This window comes from Monopterus albus, unplaced genomic scaffold (genome assembly GCF_001952655.1).
Source record: "Monopterus albus unplaced genomic scaffold, M_albus_1.0 scaffold216.1, whole genome shotgun sequence".
In the NCBI taxonomy this organism is placed as follows: Eukaryota; Metazoa; Chordata; class Actinopteri; order Synbranchiformes; family Synbranchidae; genus Monopterus; species Monopterus albus.
In genome coordinates, this window is record NW_018128096.1 from 701215 (window position 1) to 722820 (window position 21606).

The 21606-nt window shown below is 40.3% G+C and overlaps 1 protein-coding gene across 1 annotated transcript in view; it reads left to right on the top strand.

The window, feature by feature from the left end:
• The window catches only part of LOC109971146 (poly [ADP-ribose] polymerase 12), a 40337-nt gene extending 22625 nt beyond the window's left edge, over positions 1 to 17712 (top strand). Inside the window, exons 7-12 of the mRNA XM_020619226.1 lie at positions 10352 to 10472; positions 10559 to 10655; positions 10759 to 10834; positions 14137 to 14267; positions 14731 to 14882; positions 15407 to 17712. Of these exons, the coding sequence (XP_020474882.1) occupies positions 10352 to 10472; positions 10559 to 10655; positions 10759 to 10834; positions 14137 to 14267; positions 14731 to 14882; positions 15407 to 16044 (1215 nt within the window). The 3' untranslated portion in view covers positions 16045 to 17712. The remainder of the gene's footprint in view (positions 1 to 10351; positions 10473 to 10558; positions 10656 to 10758; positions 10835 to 14136; positions 14268 to 14730; positions 14883 to 15406) is intronic.
• Positions 17713 to 21606: the final 3894 nt, after the last annotated feature.

The window sequence follows — 21606 nt, forward strand, 5'->3', positions numbered from 1 at the left end:
GGGAGATTGACAGGCGGGTTGGTGCAGCTTCTGCAGTAATGCGGTCGATGTACCGGTCCGTCGTGGTGAAGAAGGAGCTGAGCTGTAAGGCGAAGCTCTCGATTTACCGGTCAATCTACGTTCTGACTCTCACCTATGGTCATGAACTTTGGGTCATGACCGAAAGGGCAAGATCCCGGATACAGGAGGCCAAAATGAGCTTTCTTCGCAGGGCGGCCGGGCGCACCCTTAGAGATAGGGTGAGGAGCTCGGTCACCCGGGAGGAGCTCAGAGTAGAACCGCTGCTCCTCCACATCGAGAGGAGCCAGCTGAGGTGGCTCGGGCATCTGTTTCGGATGCCTCCTGGGCGCCTTCCTAGGGAGGTGTTCCGGGCATGTCCCACCGGGAGGAGGCCCCGGGGAAGACCCAGGACACGCTGGAGGGACTATGTCTCTCGGCTGGCCTGGGAACGCCTCTGCATTCCCTCGGAGGAGCTGGAGGAAGTGTCTGGAGAGAGGGAAGTCTGGGCATCTTTGCTTAGACTGCTGCCCCTGCGACCCGGTCCCGGATAAGCGGAAGAAAATGGATGGATGGATGGATGGATATAGACCAGTCATTACACTATATATTCATACACAAAACTGAAACAATTTCAGGCATATAAAATATTTTCAGCACTTCATCCTATGTTAAACAATAGTTCCAGTATGCTCAGAGTTTTGTTGCTTTACCTGTATTCGGTTAAAGCTGCTCTCATCAATGTTTTTTTATAGAAACAGTGGAGTAAATGACCATCTGTAATGTGAAATGGATTGTTCATGGCTTTTTGTAGTGTCTGTTCATTGTTTCCACTTTGTGGTCATTGCCATTTTCACCAAAAAAGCAACTATATACTAGCTGCCAGCTAAATGACACAGCAACCAACATAGTTGAGCATTTAGCAGCTAAAGAGCAAAATATTTACCCCAGATAATCAAAACAATGACAGTGAATACTGGACTTGCATCCATCAGGTTACCAAATAAAGAGTTACCAACCTAGCAGGCCTGCACAACCGCTAAGAGCTGGAAAATGTTGTAAGCAAGCCATTAGTTGTTAACATAATGGTTACCAAACACCATTTGTATGGTATAAAAGGCTTGGAAAATCAAATATTGTCTCTGTAAAATAAACATTTCCTCAGATCCTGCTCTGCATGGTTGAAAACATATCATTTCTATAAATGGGCTAAATAAAAGTAGAAATAATTTGATTACTTCAGTAGAAATATGGCATTACTTATAAAAAGAAATACTTGATTGCATATAAAAAGTAGAAATACTTTATTTACACTAGTAGAAATACATAGTTATATAGGGAGCAATAAAATAATGCAACGAAACAGACTCTTTCTCCTGCGCCAGCATAACACATGCACCGTCGAATGTTTCCTGTTCTTTTTGTTTCCACATCATCAGTCATTCAGCTTACACGTAGGTGCCCCTAACGCTGGCAAATGTACAATGCTTCTGTAAAAAAAAAAAAATCTGTTAGTGTGTGTGATATATGCTCTAGCTGCTTCTAAGAGATCACATCAAATGAGCACTTCAATATTATGCAAAATAAATCAAATGCCCAATTTAATGGCTGACTGTACCTCAAGAGTGATGGTGAGAAAATGAAAAGTATGTAAAGGTATTGGTGTTAAAACCGACAGTATTTCTCTAAGATCGCACCGACGATGGCAGCCTTGGTTACTCGCACTCTTGTGTTTGTTGTTTTTCTTTGTTTTCTCGGTCTTTTGCAAGCCATCTCAGATTACTTTTACCAGAGAAGAACTGTTAAATATCGGACAACTCACACCGAACTACCTTTCTCCAATTTTTGTGAACGAAGAATGCTGTATGGATATTCTGATCGGAGGCGCAGCTGCAGTCTACGGGATCTGGAAGAAACGCCGGTGTGGCAAGCGTCCGGGTCCCTTAGTGAGGCTACGCCAGAGAGGGACCCGGACTCCACTCTCGTCTATCCACCTAGCAAATCTTCGCTCCCTGGTCAACAAGATGGATGAAATTCTTCTTGTCAACAGGACTAACTCTGACTTTGCACACACTGCTGCTTTGTGCTTCACAGAGACCTGGAAGAGCGACTCGATCACAGACAGCACAATACAAGTACCGGGCTTCCAGGTGTACAAAGCAGATTGCATAACAGAGCTGTCCGGGAAAATGAGAGGAGGTGGAATATGCTTCTACATAAATGAAGGTTGGTGCACAGATGTCACAGTGCTACTGAGGACATGTAACACAGACTTAGAGACTCTTTTTATCAATTGCAAACCCTTCTATTTTCCCCGAGAATTTTCGAGCTTCATCCTGGTGGGTGCCTATTTAAAGCCACAGGCCCACACTAGCACACTACATCTCCTGGCAGAACAGATAACTAGCGTGGCGCTAGAACATCCCGACTCTCCACTTATTGTTTTAGGGGACTTTAACAAAGCAAACCTCTCCCACGAACTGCCCAAATACAGACAGCATGTTACCTGTCCCACCAGGGACAAAATCACACTGGACCACTGCTACACAACAATAAAAGACGCCTATCGCTCTATCCTCATGCAGCCCTCGGACTCTCGGATCACTGTATGATCCATCTTATTCCAACCTACAGGCAGAAACTTAAAGCTGCGAAGCCTGTGGTCAAAACAGTGAAGAGCTGGACTGAGGAGACTAAGTCAGAGCTACAGGCCTCCTTTGACTGCACAGTGGAGTGTATTTGAGACTGCAGTTACAGACCTGGATGAACTCACTGACACTGTGACATCTTTTATGAGGGTGTGTGTGCCCAAAAAGTCCTTCTGCACATACAACAACAACAACAAGCCCTGGTTCACAGCAAGACTCAAGCAGCTTCATCATGACAAAATGAGGCCTACAGATGTGGGGACAGGACTGTGTACATCCAGGTTAGGAACACACTGACAAGGGAGGTCAGAGCAGCAAAGAGGAGCTACTCTGAAAAGCTGAAAGCCCGAGTTTCAGCCAACGACCCCTCATCTGTTTGGAGGAGCCTGAAAAGCATCACTGGCTATAGGAAACCACCGCTTGGGTTCAGATCAGGGGGGCCGTTCCTCCCAATCACGTCCCTCCAAGTGTCACTATCATCGCCCACATGAGTTGAAGTCCCCCAGTAGAACGATGAGTCCCCAGTCATAGCGCTTTCCAGCACCCCTCACAGAGACTCCAAGAAGGCCGGGTACTCTGCACTGCCATTCGGCCCATAGACACAAACGACAGTGAGAGACCTATCCCCGACCCGAAGGCGCAGGGAAACGTTCCTCTCATTCAGCGGGGCAAACTCCAACACATGGTGGCTAAGCTGGGGGGCTAAAAGCAAGCCCACCCCAGCCCGCCGCCTCTCACCACGGACAACTCCAGAGTAGTGGAGCCGGCCTCTCTCGAGGAGTATGGTTCCAGAGCCCAAGCTGTGCGTGGAGGCAAGCCCGACTATCTCTAGTCGGTACCTCTCAACCTCCCGCACAAGCTCCAGCTCCTTCCCCACCAGCGAGGTGACATTCCACGTCCCCAGGGCTAGTCTCCATGTCCAGAGATTGGGTCGTCAGGGCCCTTGCATTTGACCACTGTCTGGTCCACTATGCACCAGCCCCTTACGGATCCTCCTGCAGGTGGTGGGCCCACAGGAGGATGTCCCCCTTATAATAACCATAAAATAATAGTCCTAAAAACAGCGTGGGTGACTCAGCTGCAGGTGGAAGCTAGCTGCCAAAAGGGGGCATCGTCAAAAAGCAATAAATCAATAAATCATACCTGGGATGACAAAAGGGGTATCTTATACTCTCACTCAGTTGCTGTCATAACCCTGCAGTAAAATGATAATGTTCATACAGCTTCATTAAAACAAAAGGGGCAAAATGAGGGTTTAACGGTCAGGTATCACTGCATTGTCTTGACATAAAGATTACTCGACTCCACCTTGAATTTTGCTCGTGTCATTTTTCAGTTTTAGGGCTTAATGGCCAGGTATCGCTGTACTGTCTTAGTGTACAGATTACTATTTTATAGCCTACTTGTTCAGTTGCCCTGTCTCTTAAAATGCTTCAGTGCAACTAAGCTGCAACTACAGATACGTTTTGTAATGAATGTATTTGACTGTTGGATTGTATTCCGATGCAGTATCATTTTTGAATGAATGAAACACAACATTTTCCTACTGACAGATATAACAAGAAGCAAGTGGGGATTGCGGCAAAGGCATAAAGCTCAGCTTTGTCTCTCAAGCAGCTTGAGTTTGACTCCACCTTGAATTTTGCTCTGGTGTCGTTTTTCAGTTTTGCTCTCTGTTAACCAAGACCTGTGAGAGTCATGTGCTTGAAGATCTGATATTTTGGTGGAAAAAATACATTTGCTGGGAACATTTTATTCATAATGTAATACCAACAAAAGAAAAGACATATTAACCATAGGCGTATTGCTGCCGGAACGCACCTGAACAACACTCAATTCTTTCTTTTCTTTTCTCCAAGAGAGTAAAAGGAATGGGCCTACTGGCATAATCTTGTTGAAATTCATATTATGTTATTGTGAGTGCTTAAAGATACAATCAACAGTACAGTGTATGTCCTGCAAAATGGAATGCCTTAAGTTGTGATAATCAATATTAAGGTGTATTGATTGATTCACAACGTTGACTCAAACAGTGCACTCTCCAGTGCACACTTGACACCTGCGAGTCTTTGTGTGGTTTGTTCAAACACAAATACATTGGATCAAATAAGTATTTGATACACTGCCGATTTTTCAAGTTTTCCCACTTACAGAGAATGGACAGATCTGTAATTTTCATTGTAGGTACACCTGAACTGTGACAGACAGAATCTACAAAAAAAATTCCAGAAAATCACATTGTTAGATTTTTAAATAATTTATTTCCATTTTATTGCACAAAATAAGTCTTTGATACAATAGAAAAATCGAACTTAATATTTGGTACCGAAACCTTTGTTTACAATTACAGAGGTCAAACGTGTCCTGTAGTTCTTGACCAGGTTTGCACACACTGCAGCAGGGATGTTGGCCCACTCCTCCATACAGGTCTTCTCCAGATCTTTCAGGTTTTGGGGCTGTGGCTGAGCAACACGGAGTTTCAGCTCCCTCCATAGATCTTCTATTGGGTTCAGGTCTGGAGATTGGCTAGGCCACTCCAGGACCTTGAAATGCTTCTTACAGAGCCACTCCTTAGTTGCCCTGGCTGTGTGTTTGGGGTCATTGTCATGCTGGAAGACCCAGCCACGACCCATCTTCAATGCTCTTACTGAGGGAAGGAGGTTGTTGCCCAAAATCTCGCGATACTCTCAATACGGTGCAGTTGTCCTGTCCCCTTTGCAGAAAAGCCCCCCAAAAGCCCCCCATGCTTCACAGTTGGGATGGTGTTTTTGGGATTGTATTCATCCTTCTTCTTCTTCTTCCAAACACGGCGAGTGGAGTTTATACCAAAAAGTTCTATTTTGGTCTCATCTGACCACATGACCTTCTCCCATACCTCCTCTGGATCATCCAGATGGTCTTTGGTAAACTTCAGACGGGTCTGGACATGTGCTGGCTTGAGCAGAGGGACTTTGCGTGCGCTGCGGGATTTTAAGCCATGATGGTGTAGTGTGTTACTAATGGTAACCTTTGAGACTGCAGTCCCAGCCCTCTTCAAGTCATTGACCAGGTCCTCCCGTGTAGTTCTAGGCTGATCCCTCAGGATAATTGATACTCCACGAGGCGAGATCTTGAAGCACTTGTAGCAGTGTTTCCAGTATATGCAGCTTCCCTCTACAACTCTACTTCATTTTATAGTTGGATCAAATGATAAAGCGTTTCGTCCCTAGTGTCCTTACACAGCTCTTTGGTCTTGCCCATAGTGGAGAAGTTGGAGTCTGATGGATTGAGTGTGTGGACAGGTGTCTTTTATACAGGTAACGAGTTCAAACAGGTGCAATTAATACAGGCAATGAGTGGAGGGTAGGAGGGCTTCTTAAAGACAAACTAACAGGTCTGTGAGAGCCAGAATTCTTGCTGGTTGGTAGGTGATCAAATACTTATTTCATGCAATAAAATGAATGGAAATAAATTATTTAAAAATCTAACAATGTGATTTACTGGAATTTTTTTTTGTAGATTCTGTCTCTCACCGTTGAGGTGTACCTACAATGAAAATTACAGAATTGTCCATTCTCTGTAAGTGGGAAAACTTGAAAAATCAGCAGTGTATCAAATACTTATTTGCCCCCACTGTATGATGACAGAGATGGTTTCCAAATGTCCGGTTTTCATATTTTGGGTGGAACCTGCCCCACGTGGCAAATACCCCCCTAGTTATGGTTATAACATTCACCCCGTGACAAGTAGATACTTATTCAAATTGTTACTCTGCTACACCAGAGAATAAACTCAGTCTAACATTTGATCGTGTGGGCAATTAGTTGCCACATAGCTGGAAAAGTGTTTACGTGGCCCTTGAAACAGGCTGGAACGTAATCGTCTGTGTGTACGCATGCACATCATGGGTGCGCTCGATACTTCATCAGATAGCACTACACCTCTTATATTAACATAAAGACAGTCATGTTAAGTGAAAGCTTATATCTGCATTTTCTCCTTTGGTTTCACTAGGACACATCCTGGGGATTTCAGAATGGTAGCCTACTGGATGTGGGTTTAATGTAGTGGCTTAACATCTCAGTATATTCCACAATAGGGGAATTCACTGTAGCTAAATTATAGCAAAGAATCTTTTCTCTTGCATCATATACTGTAGGCTATTGTACATAAACTTGTTTCAAGCCTTCTTTGAAGTTATATCACATAAACATTGGGTGAAATGAACAACTCCAATACTCTGTATTTTTTAATGCATCACATATTAAAATTAAACCAACATGATGCCTGTGCTCAAATGTTCATCCTTAAATTCATTAATTCCCAGTAGCAGTGATGTGTCCATCTTGACCAGAACTGTTTTGTTCCTATTGGTTTCACTATGTGAAGTGTGAATCAGTGTGCAACAGCTCAGCTGTTTGCATGCAGAAAAATATCCAAGTCTGGAAAGTGATGCAGCAGTTCTTTATATTAACAGAAGGATCAAATTATCAGTCAGCTTCCATAGTAAACTACAACAAACACTGCTTCACCTGGCAGGCGGCTTGGACACACAGTGCTTAAGGGGATTAACAAGGTGGCCCAGCACTCACTGTGCCATTGTGGGGTATACATGGTAAGAGCAGGGGTTGTGCGTGGACCTGTCATGGATTGGGTGTGATTCCACCAGGGTCCAGTTGACAATTAAAGATAGCTGCATCTGTAGCTGCTAAACTTGTTATCAAAACCAAAGTCATCTGCCTGTAACCTTAGAATTTCCCACGGAATAAATCCACTTATTTCATTTTTATGCATTATTAATTTAAGCAATGTAATTATTGTAAGTAATGGCAGAAAAACAATAGGGAGCATTTGAATAATAATATACAAGTATCTAAGTTAAAGGAACATAGGGAATATTCCTGTCTTCATTATTACATTATGGTGTATTGTTTTTCTCCTCTGTCTCGCTCTCAGTCAAAGGCAAAGCCACATGAATGAATTCCTACAAAAGGAGGATTGCTCATCACATTTTGCAGCAGCTCTTACTGTTGGTGTCCTCAACATGATCATCGAAGAGATGAGACCCCTGTCAGTGGTAGAAGATGAGGGTTTCCATGCTATGGTTAAAACATTCCAACCAGGCTACATTCTCCCTAAAAGTACATGCTTCACCGACATCGTAGAAAAGAAATATGAGGATGAATTCCAGAAAGTCAAACTTACCCTCTCCTCATCCAGCTCCATGCTCTGTTTAACAACAGATGCATGGACAGGTATTGCCACAGACACATACTTGGCCATAACCTCCCATTTTATTAACAACAACTGGGAGCTCCTAAGATATAATTTGACTACTATGCCACTTGAAGAGCAACACACTGCAGTGAATATTGTATCCTGGATTGAAACTGCAATTGAGAAGTTTTGAATCCCTGCAAGTAAAATCAAGGCTGTGGTGCATGAGAATGCTGCTAATGTAGTAGCAACCCTCAAGTTGTTGGAAGAGAGGCATGAGATATCTTCAGTTCACTGTGCAGGCCACACATTACAGGTGGTGGTAAATCACGCACTGAAGAATCCACAAATTACCAAAGCACTTGGTGCTGTAAGGTGTTGAACATTTTAGAAAGAGTGAATTTCCTGGTTCAAACCTTAAACCAAAAACACAAAAAAGAAACAAATGGGCCTCCCTGAACACAAACTGATTCAGGATGTTAGTGTAAGATGGAGCTTGATCAGCCACCTGCTGGAGCAGAGGTGGTCAGTTACAGCAACTCTGTCAGACCCAGAGGTTACACAAAAAGCCAAGCATTTCCTTGACCCTCAGACCTGAACAATGGAGCCTACTAGAGGAACTACAACAAGCTCTCAAGCCATTTGGATGTGCCACTGTTTATCTTAGCGGGGAGTCATATGTGACCCTCTCCTCTCTACCTGCACTCATTAAAGGACTGATGAAGTCTACACAGAATGCAGCCATTGATAACACCCATGTGCACATGTTTCAGGCTGCTGCAACACAGGAAATCTCATCAAGGTGGGAAGTTGAGATGGCCTATAAAGATGCAGATTCAAATATCAGTATAATTGTAGCTGCCCTGGGCCCTAGGTTTTGCAGACTTAAACTCCTGTCGCCAGATGAAAGCCTGAAACTGCAGGTAAAAGTGCAAGCCCTTGTAGTAGAAGCAAAAAAGAGAGTGAAAGAAAATCAGCAACAGCAGCATGCCACAAAGGCCAAAACATCAGCAGGTATTACAGAGAAGAGGTTTGTGTCTTTGCTGGATGCATTGCTTGGGTCAGACTCAGTCGAAACATCTAGCCCAAATGTAAGTGGGGATGAATCTGATGTCATCAACCGAGAGAAGAGATTCTGTAGTATTCTGGAGAACAGTCTCTGCCTAAAAGTACAGATCCTTTGCAGCGGTGGAAGGTAAATAATGCAAGGTTTCCCTCTGGCAGTTCTGGCAAAATCTTATTTGTCTGTCCCTGCCACATCAACACAAATATTTGAGTTGGCCTTTCAGCTAACTAGAGACCAATGTCTGCAGTTTTGCACTTTATTAAGTAAACCTTTGTTTAGATTTCGTTTGGTGCTGCATTATTCACTGACATGATTTATTGTCAAAATAAAATTACTTAAAATGGTCAAATTAATTTCTTGGAAGAAAATTAATAATTGGTAAAATTGTGATTAGATTAAACATTATAAAAAATAGTCATTAGTCACAGCCCTTCTGTTAAGCCCTGTTGGTCATTGTGCTTGGCGTCACAATTGCCTTGGGTCACTGGTGAACTGGGTCCAAATGTCACCGGGGTTCTTGGACCCCTTATATTTGCTTGGAAAGCTCGTTCCCTGTTGTATTCTGTTACTTAAAGTGGCCATGGCATGCTCATTTCCAGCCATTTAATGGTTAATCTTGGGTACCTCTAGATTAGCTTTGCACCCATTGTAACTCCAATTAGTAAGTAATTATTTCAGAATGATAAAACCAGAGAGCCTTCAGTGACCGGCTGCTTGTAGGTTAGACACAGTCAGGTAAAATAGCAGGTCCCTGTACAGGAACATTCCTGGACATGCAGTAACCTCAGGCCCTGGATTTTTCTCTACATCCTCTGGTCACAGTGCAGGCAGCAGGAGGTGAAATATAACCACAAAACCGGACACAGTCGAAAAATTCCTCTTTTGCAATGGCACTGTGGATGTTTGTTTTGTTTTATTTTTTAATAAGCTTTAATAAAAACATACATAACACAAAAGGCGTTATAACATTTTGCCAATATGGTGGGGGCACCGGTGGATGTCAGGCAAGCTCACATGACTGTGCAACGGCCTGGATTTTATGCCCATTTAAGGAGATCCTTAAACTATCATGTAATACTTTATTTTGGTCGAAAAAAAAAGTCTTGTGAGCGAGAGTTTGCAAGAGGTGTATAAACCAAGTTACTTTTGCATAGAAATACTAGAACATAAGTACACCTCATTTTTTGATCTTTAGGTCATGTCTAAGATGATAATTCACCGTTGTAACACTGTAGATAAGTCAGAAAACAAGGAAACGCATGCCATGGGCCCTTTAAATTTTGAATCCTATGTTTTGTAGCTCTCCATTCTGACAAAACAGAAAGAGCTACTGTATGTGCCCAGGATGTGTGGAAGCATCTCTGTGGAGACTAATTTTCTGCAGCAGAGATGTAAATCCAGTTGTTTTGGATTTAAATCTTGACTTAGTTTTCTTGATTTCCAGAGTGATGGACACCGAACAGCAGACCTTGACAGCACTAAACTAGAGCAGAAGTTTCTGGAAAATAACAAGGATGTGGTAGAGTTCACAGCTGGTTCACAGTCATACTCACTCAGTTTCCAGGGTAAACAAAAATTATTCAAATGCTCTTTGTATTTCCAGTTTTTAAATGTTATGGTTATATTATAATGTTGTCTTTTTTAATCTCAGACATGATACAAACAAATAAGAACTATGGAACAAAGAGGCTTGTAAGAAGACGGCCCTATTTTGTTTCTGCAGCGGATGTTCTAGCAAGAAGAGTGAGGTACGACATCCCAAATATACTGTGTTGATACTTTTTTAATTTGAGGAATTTCATTCAAATGAGTTAACAATAACACTAACCCTAGTTTACTTTGTTTGTACAGAAAGCCTCAGGGTCAAACACATTTTGCCACACCAAACCACTGGGACAAGACACAGATCCCTCCAACAGGATACAGGGTACTGTGAATACACCACACCTTTCTTCCCCCAGGCTGTCACTCTGATGAACACTTGACCCACGATAGTATAACTGGACAGTAACCCTCAGCGAAATACCCGTAAATGTACATTATACAGACTATTCATACAATTCTATTTTTTAAGTACTCAAAATCACAATGAGCATTCCTTGTCTGTCTGCATTGTTTACTGCCTGTTTATACTGCTTATTTTGCATTGTTTGCACTGTTTGTTGCAGGTAAATACTGCTTATTTTGCTATATTACACAGCCTTATGTTTACTGTTTACTTGCCCCTTGCATGGGGATATGTACATACACATTGAGAGCCGATGTACCAGAGTCAAATTCCTCGTGTGTCCAACACACCTGGCCAATAAAGCTGATTCTGATTCTGATTCTGATTTATTTGGAATAAAGAATAAAATTGATGCAATGCAAATATTTAACCCACTCTCCACTATTTTAGCAAACCTTCATTCCCTGGCTTAGTTATGTGTATATATGGAGTATTAAAGGACTATTAAATGTCTTAGAAAAGGAAGAAGAATGAATAGTTAAATGTACCAAGTAGTGGGACAGCTAAAAGGAGTCACATTTATAACATTATTTTCATGGTCAGGGTCTTCCCTGGGTTTTCAGACGGCTTAGGCATTTTTTTTTTGTTTTGTGCTTTGTTTGATTGGGCAAGGGGTTAAATTATTTATTGGAAATTCTGACATATCTATAACATTATTTATGTAACAGCAACTACCAGCTTCCTTGGCAAATACAGTGCCTTGCGAAAGTATTCGGCCCCCTTGAACTTTGCGACCTTTTGCCACATTTCAGGCTTCAAACATAAAGATATAAAACTGTAATTTTTTGTGAAGAATCAACAACAAGTGGGACACAATCATGAAGTGGAACGAAATTTATTGGATATGTCAAACTTTTTTAACAAATAAAAAAACTGAAAAATTGGGCGTGCAAAATTATTCAACCCCCTTAAGTTAATACGTTGTAGCGCCACCTTTTGCTGCGATTACAGCTGTAAGTCACTTGGGGTATGTCTCTATCAGTTTTGCACATCGAGAGACTGAAATTTTTGCCCATGCCTCCTTGCAAAACAGCTCGAGCTCAGTGAGGTTGGATGGAGAGCGTTTGTGAACAGCAGTTGTCAGTTCTTTCCACAGATTCTCGATTGGATTCAGGTCTGGACTTTGACTTGGCCATTCTAACACCTGGATATGTTTAGTTGTGAACCATTCCATTGTAGATTTTGCTTTATGTTTTGGATCATTGTCTTGTTGGAAGACAAATCTCCGTCCCAGTCTCAGGTCTTTTGCAGACTCCATCAGGTTTCCTTCCAGAATGGTCCTGTATTTGGCTCCATCCATCTTCCCATCAATTTTAACCATCTTCCCGGTCCCTGCTGAAGAAAAGCAGGCCCAAAACATGATGCTGCCACCACCATGTTTGACAATGGGGATGGTGTGTTCAGGGTGATGAGCTGTGTTGCTTTTACGCCAAACATAACGTTTTGCATTGTTGCCAAAAAGTTCGATTTTGGTTTCATCTGACCAGAGCACCTTCTTCCACATGTTTGGTGCGTCTCCCAGGTGGCTTGTGGCAAACTTTAAACGACACTTTTTATGGATATCTTTAAGAAATGGCTTTCTTCTTGCCACTCTTCCATAAAGGCCAGATTTGTGCAGTATACGACTGATTGTTGTCCTATGGACAGAGTCTCCCACCTCAGCTGTAGATCTCTGCAGTTCATCCAGAGTGATCATGGGCCTCTTGGCTGCATCTCTGATCAGTCTTCTCCTTGTATGAGCTGAAAGTTTAGAGGGACGGCCAGGTCTTGGTAGATTTGCAGTGGTCTGATACTCCTTCCATTTCAATATTATCGCTTGCACAGTGCTCCTTGGGATGTTTAAAGCTTGGGAAATCTTTTTGTATCCAAATCCGGCTTTAAACTTCTCCACAACAGTATCTCGGACCTGCCTGGTGTGTTCCTTGTTCTTCATGATGCTCTCTGCGCTTTAAACAGACCTCTGAGACTATCACAGTGCAGGTGCATTTATACGGAGACTTGATTACACACAGGTGGATTCTATTTATCATCATTAGTCATTTAGGTCAACATTGGATCATTCAGAGATCCTCACTGAACTTCTGGAGAGAGTTTGCTGCACTGAAAGTAAAGGGGCTGAATAATTTTGCACGCCCAATTATTCAGTTTTTTATTTGTTAAAAAAGTTTGAAATATCCAATAAATTTCATTCCACTTCATGTCTATATTCTGCTGTCTCTGTTGTTACCATTTACCAGAATTACCCCCCTTCAAAGTTATCGCTTACTTAATGTATTCTTTGTGGAGCCTAACCTCCTGAGTTGTACCTGAGTTACTGTTGATTGACAGGTCATTGTCAGTGTAATTACTTTTTTTTTTGCCGGGAGTGTTCTCTTTAAGCAACAAGTCTGCCCTGCCACAACATGTTTAAGGCCCATGAACCACCAAACAACGGTCGGTTGTCAACCAGTTTGGACTGTGGGTGAGCATCTATCGCTCTCGTCCTTGCAGTGTGCCCCACATCATTGGCACTAGTTGGACCCTATTGGTGGCTTTTCATCCAATTCAGCATGTTAAATCAGTGATGGACCCCATCAGTGAGGGAGACCAGTCTGATTGGCTGTTCAGCTTAGCAAATCTGTGCCAGAGAATGACAGTGCCATTTGCAGCTTCTTATCAGACATATTCTCAATTAAAGATAGCTATAAACCATCGTGGTGAGCTAGAGCTACTTTGTTTACAGTTTGTATATCAGCAGTCCCAGGTTTTCTTCTTTCTCATTCTGAATGGCAAATGGAAAGTTATTTCTCTCATGCAGACACAAAACATATGTGCTAGCTGGCTATAGCCTTTGCAGATGATGTAAGGGGACGCAAGAGTCTTTGCTGCTAGTTCTTTGATGCATCTCTGCCCCAATAGTTACAGTAAATGATCTGTATCATTAACATAACTAATAAACTCTGTCTTTTCATTCTCCATACTGTGTTTTTGTGAGTTTCAGGTTATTGTTTAGTTTTTGGGACCATAACTTTACTGTTTTGGTTCAATCTGACTGCTCTTATAGTCGTTTTCAGACAAGGCAGAAAGCTCTAAACTCTCTCCTGAGTACCAAACAGCAGACAGACACAAATAGCAGCTAGCTGGTGAACACAATGGAGCATTTCAGCTGTCCCCAAGTTACCAAAAAATCACACAGGTACTAGTTCCTGAAAGTGTTCTTTTGTCTGTGATTTGTTTTCTAGCGAGTCTCCCTCCAGCGCTCTTCAGATGAATTTAAGGAGATTGAAGCTCTCTTCTGTAAAACCATGTTAGGCTTTGATGTTATCACAATCCAGAGGATTCAGAACAAAGCGCTTTGGGAAGCCTTTCAGTTGTACGTATGTTGCCCTCATGTTTGGTCTGGAAACTTATCATTCAAACTGTCTGTCTGATATGTTGTGTGTTTAAATACTGCCTTCTTAGCTAGGTCATCGTGGTATTTGATCCAGTAAACGCCACTGTTTTGTTGTTAAATTAAAACTATGCAAACCTTTCATAGAAAAAAATAGCATGTTCTTTCTCTTACAAATTAAAAGTTGAACAAGCAGAGAAATGCACCGCACTACAGCAAGTACCTTATGAGGGATAATGTTAACTAATAGGAAACTAACTGTGTACACTGTCAGTCAGTAGCCTACTACATGTGCATTTAACAGTTTGCTGTAATTCTAGTTTATGTCCACAGTGACTGTTGTACAGCAAAAGCTACAGCCTCCCTTTATGTTAGAATGCTTTCCTAAAGAGAAATTGTTCGTTATTTTGATTTAAATTTTATCATTTTTAATTCCTAAATAAAGGAAGAAGAATCATATGAAGGATGACAATGGTGGACGCTATCCAATGGAAAAAAAGCTTTTTCATGGCACTGACACTAAATATGTTGACGCCATTTGCTCTACAAACTTTGACTGGAGAATCTGTGGAACTCATGGAACTGCTTATGGCAAAGGTAGGAGGCTTGGCCACTTACTACTCTGATAACAAAAGATGTTTTAATTTAAAAAGATGTACTCTGAGGGGATAGGGTAAAACCAGTCCTAAAACATTAACAAACTCAACTTATCAAAGTCAATGCACACAAAATTAAATGGACAGTTCAAAGGGATTTGGTTCACTGACCTTGGTGACTGCTTTTCCCAGATAATTGATCTTGATTTGCTTTGTGGTGTTGTCGTTTAGAGCTGAAATAGTTAGGTGATTAATTGATAAATAAGCATAAAATAAATTGGCAACTGTTTTATGTTTAGCCATCCTACATGCTGGGAAATGATGCTTGTAAAAATAGATTTTACACCATTTCTTGACAATTTAGAGAAGAAACAAAGCTTTTTCAAGAAAACTATTTCTATATTAATCAGTAATGAAAATATTTATCAGTTGGATTCCTAAGCATCTTTCCACATACTGTACATTATAAAGATTTTTTTCTCACAATAATCAAAACATTTGAAATCTCTTTGTGTCCAAACATAGGGAGTTACTTTGCCCGTGATGCTAAATATTCCCACAGCTACACCAGTGACACTGATGTCAAATCCATGTTCATCTCACGGGTGCTGGTAGGACACTTCACCAAAGGGTCCTCTGACTACTGCCGACCTCCTTCCAAGGATGGTGGTGACGTAAACTTCTTTGACAGCTGTGTAGACAATGTTCAAAACCCTTCCATCTTTGTTGTGTTTGAGAAGAACCAGATTTATCCTGACTACCTGCTGCAGTACAAGACCACACACCCACTTGTTAGTTTTTACAGCACTGGGTCAGGACCGGCACCAATACCAATACCAGCACCAGCACCAGCACCAAAACCAGCACCAGCACCAAAACCAGCACCAGCACCAACTCCCCAGTCCAGAGCATCAGTTTATCAGCAGAGCACAGTCTCACACCAACCTAGGTTATCAGTTTATCAGCCCAGTACAACCTCATATCAATCCACCACACCCTCTCACCAGTCCACCACATCAGCTCAGCAACACAGCTCATTCTCATACCAACCGACCTCGTTGTCTTACCACCCCAGCACAGGTACTTTCCAGTACCAACCCAACAGACCTTCCCCCCCAAGCCCCAAACCAAAGAAATCGTCTGATACCTGTGTCATTGCTTAAGTACAAAGATGTTGACCAGGTGCAGTCTCACCAATTTGCAGTCATAGAAAGAATTTATGGTAGTGTAATGATCAAGATGACATTTGTGGGAGCTTGGTGCTGTGGGTAATGTTTTGATTAGATTAAATATAGTAATAATATACATAGGTGTACAATAAGAAGTAGAGTAGCACTTAAGTAGCACATTACAGCATCACTTAGTGCTTATTTATGTGGAAAACCAGATAACAATAAAACTATTAATGACATGGATGAAAACAATCGAGCATAAAAAAAAACTACAGTGAACAGAAAATATTAATGACAGAGCTGCTAAGTTCACTGTATCCAGATTTCCATCCATGTATCATTTACATTTTATATTGATTTCTTGAAAATCAGCAAGAAAGGGTGAATTACTGTGTGTGCTTGTCCTTTACTGTTATGCAAATATTACGAATTGGGTCCTTAAAGCAAAAAGTTGGAAAAGCAGTGTAGAAAATGACATAGAAATCTGGCATTTGTTTGTTTCATTGATTCATTAGAGGGAGGTAAAAAATTTCTCAAACACTATTTTTCATTGAGTGGATGATTTATGTCAGATGCTTCTGATAAATCGTGATTTAATCACTACATCTGCAGCTTGTGACTTTTTGTTTTTACCAGTACAGTAACTTTTCCTGCTGTAAAAAAAAATGTAAAAACTTTTTTTTTACAACATTTAAAGTTTGTTTGTTTGTTTGTTGTTGTTGTTGTTTTCAAATTTCTAGTCAGTTTTTTTAATCCACATATTGAAAATGCACAAAGACATCACTGTAAACAGTATGTTTTATGAAAACTTACATAAATACATGTCATAAAAAGCAGCAGTTGTGAAAAGTGCAGTGCAGTTCTTAAAGATTTGCTCAGGAAATTTTATATATCAATGTCATTTAAATACTTGAGTTCAATAGTTATGATAAAGACTTGATAAGGTCTAGGAATTACTGCTTCAAGCTGCTGCATAGCTCCTGAACCAATAGAGGGTGACAAAATCCCTTGTTGGCATTAAAATTTAAGATGTAAAATTGATGGCTTCTTTCAAAAAATGTAGAGGGTAAAGACTGTCATTTTTAATCAACAACAAAAAACAGGCATTCATATAAAATTCAAAACAGTAGAGGATTTTTCCTTTTTGTTTAGTTCAAAGCATTATACAGTATATCAATGCAGGACAAATGCATATACACTTCAGCTGTGCCTTCCTTGTGTATGTGTATCTTCTTAGTGTGTATGTAACCTGTTTTGTTTTACACACTGAGTTTTACATTTGTTCATTATTGAAATCATCACTTGCAAATTTTGTGGTTACTTTCTTAACATTATGATTCCACAGCAGCAATTTGTCCAAATTATTATGTTGTTTGCAAACACTATTGATTTTCTCATTAAAAATAAATGTAATATTCATTTTAACTGCTCAGAGAAACACTATCTGATTTTCATGTTCACATTATATGGCTGCTGTAGTAGCATTTCTCTCTCTCTGGCTTTTTCCGTTTGTCTCCTAAGTGGATTGAAAGCCCCGCCAATATTCATTCTGGGTCTCTTAGTGGCCCATTGTAAATTAGGCCTGCAAATTACACACACACGCACACACACACTCTCTCTCTCTCTCTCTCTCTCACTCACTCACTCACACACACACACACACACACACACACACAGAGAGAGAGAGATACCGGCAGCCACCTCCTGTTGTTTTTCCTGACAAACTGCAGTGTGAATGTGAATATTTGCATGTTAAGATGGGATTTCACTATAGTTACGGACCCTGATTTCTTCCATTGCCTATGAAGTTAATTTGTGATTTCTACTAACTTATAAATAAAGTCATTCTAAACCTGTAGGCATTTCTCATTTCTTTGTTGAACTACTGTTTTGTACTTTAACACAGGATTTTTGTATAATTACAAGACCATCAAACCCGTCAGTCTGGGTGTTCTCTGATTTGCGCAAATCACTGAGATAAACTGATTTAGTTCAGACTAAAGAAATTTTGAGTCAGCATTGTGTATTAGTCAAGATTTTTATATTAAGTGGATTAAGCACTACATATACTGTAACACTCTTTTAAGCTTCTATATAAAATTCCTGAAAGGTTTTAATACTCTCTGTGGTTATTGAGTTAAGTTTTGATTTTATTGACATTCCTATGATTTTAGTGGGCAAATTTCTAGTCAGTTTTTTTAATCCACATATTGAAAATGCACAAAGACATCACTGTAAACAGTATGTTTTATGAAAACTTACATAAATACATGTCATAAAAAGCAGCAGTTGTGAAAAGTGCAGTGCAGTTCTTAAAGATTTGCTCAGGAAATTTTATATATCAATGTCATTTAAATACTTGAGTTCAATAGTTATGATAAAGACTTGATAAGGTCTAGGAATTACTGCTTCAAGCTGCTGCATAGCTCCTGAACCAATAGAGGGTGACAAAATCCCTTGTTGGCATTAAAATTTAAGATGTAAAATTGATGGCTTCTTTCAAAAAATGTAGAGGGTAAAGACTGTCATTTTTAATCAACAACAAAAAACAGGCATTCATATAAAATTCAAAACAGTAGAGGATTTTTCCTTTTTGTTTAGTTCAAAGCATTATACAGTATATCAATGCAGGACAAATGCATATACACTTCAGCTGTGCCTTCCTTGTGTATGTGTATCTTCTTAGTGTGTATGTAACCTGTTTTGTTTTACACACTGAGTTTTACATTTGTTCATTATTGAAATCATCACTTGCAAATTTTGTGGTTACTTTCTTAACATTATGATTCCACAGCAGCAATTTGTCCAAATTATTATGTTGTTTGCAAACACTATTGATTTTCTCATTAAAAATAAATGTAATATTCATTTTAACTGCTCAGAGAAACACTATCTGATTTTCATGTTCACATTATATGGCTGCTGTAGTAGCATTTCTCTCTCTCTGGCTTTTTCCGTTTGTCTCCTAAGTGGATTGAAAGCCCCGCCAATATTCATTCTGGGTCTCTTAGTGGCCCATTGTAAATTAGGCCTGCAAATTACACACACACGCACACACACACTCTCTCTCTCTCTCTCTCTCTCACTCACTCACTCACACACACACACACACACACACACACACAGAGAGAGAGAGATACCGGCAGCCACCTCCTGTTGTTTTTCCTGACAAACTGCAGTGTGAATGTGAATATTTGCATGTTAAGATGGGATTTCACTATAGTTACGGACCCTGATTTCTTCCATTGCCTATGAAGTTAATTTGTGATTTCTACTAACTTATAAATAAAGTCATTCTAAACCTGTAGGCATTTCTCATTTCTTTGTTGAACTACTGTTTTGTACTTTAACACAGGATTTTTGTATAATTACAAGACCATCAAACCCGTCAGTCTGGGTGTTCTCTGATTTGCGCAAATCACTGAGATAAACTGATTTAGTTCAGACTAAAGAAATTTTGAGTCAGCATTGTGTATTAGTCAAGATTTTTATATTAAGTGGATTAAGCACTACATATACTGTAACACTCTTTTAAGCTTCTATATAAAATTCCTGAAAGGTTTTAATACTCTCTGTGGTTATTGAGTTAAGTTTTGATTTTATTGACATTCCTATGATTTTAGTGGGTTTACACTTTTAAGTGGTAATGGTCAAGGCCACACATATAGGCACACAGTTCTCAGTGTTTGATTACTGTAGTAGCCAAGGTAAAATTTGTAGTTGTTAATATCTGATACAGACTAAATTAATTCAGACAAATCATCGCAATTTAAATAATCATTTAATATTACAATTATTTTGAAAAGATAATAGTTGGGTAAGCAATCTGGTAGTTGGGAACAGAGAACAGAATCACTCCTCCTGCAATGGAATAGATAAAGTATTAAATAAGGAGATTGTCACAGAGTCAGTCCTTGTTGGTCACAAGGTACAGTCAGAGTCCAGAGTCCCCCTGCCCGGGTCCAAATGCACACTCACGACTGCAGCACCATCACTCCTTCTCTCTCTAACCCACAGCTATCCTAACTTTTATCTTCTCGCAGTTACACAGCCTTCTATGGCTTGAGCCAGAGTCACAGTCCCATGCCAGCTCTACGCCCCTTCTTCCAAGCATTGTCTGAGATGTCCAGTACATGAACTTCTAGGTCGCATTGACCTAGCGCACATTTCCTTTTTCTAAACATGAACAGAGCACATGAATCATTCACATAAGGCTGAAGTTTTGTCCATTCCCCATTTAAGGAGGAATTCGCTCTGGATGTTTACCCCTAAATTAAACGAGGAGGACACAAGCTTGAGCAAGAGAATAGACGAGAAACAGATCAAGCTTACATAAACACTTAGCTCACCCTTACATAACTATTACAAATCATACTATCTATATATGAACTACATACTATTCTATTACATCTGGGTCTCTTAGTGGCCCATTGTAAATTAGGCCTGCAAATTACACACACACGCACACACACACTCTCTCTCTCTCTCTCACTCACTCACTCACTCACTCACACACACACACACACACACACACACAGAGAGAGAGAGATACCGGCAGCCACCTCCTGTTGTTTTTCCTGACAAACTGCAGTGTGAATGTGAATATTTGCATGTTAAGATGGGATTTCACTATAGTTACGGACCCTGATTTCTTCCATTGCCTATGAAGTTAATTTGTGATTTCTACTAACTTATAAATAAAGTCATTCTAAACCTGTAGGCATTTCTCATTTCTTTGTTGAACTACTGTTTTGTACTTTAACACAGGATTTTTGTATAATTACAAGACCATCAAACCCGTCAGTCTGGGTGTTCTCTGATTTGCGCAAATCACTGAGATAAACTGATTTAGTTCAGACTAAAGAAATTTTGAGTCAGCATTGTGTATTAGTCAAGATTTTTATATTAAGTGGATTAAGCACTACATATACTGTAACACTCTTTTAAGCTTCTATATAAAATTCCATAAATATCCTATCCTTAACATGTCAACTAAATACTGCACAAAACAAATATGGTCTTAAGTGTCCAGTGACACAGCTTTCATTGGTTATTTCAGACTAAATTTAACACTTCCTCAAAGAGCCAGAGTGTACTGGTTTATAAACATTTCTCAGTACAGTAACATCTGAGGGTTTAAGGAGGTAGCTGCCACAATACCTGCAGGTTGTTGTTATTTGGGAGGTTTTGGGGTCTTAAACTGAATTAATAACATGAAAGAGGGAGGTCTGCAGGGAACTCTATTCGCAGGTTCATGGTAGTTAATTACTGAGTGAATATGTCCATCAGAGAACCTCAAGCAGTGTGAGAGGTTAAGCTTTATTCCTATGTACAGGGGTTAGCATATCGTGGCCTTCATGCAAAGGCTTGGAGGAGATTGGCAAATGAAATTAGATTTAGGGAATCAGCTCATAGGTTCTAAGGAGATGGTCAGCACTACCCTAATACCAGATCTTGTGTTGTGGTCAGAAGCACAGGTGACTGTCTATTTTGTCAAGCTTACAGTTCCTTGAGAGGATGCTGCAGAAACAGCTTATGAAAAGAAAAAACTTA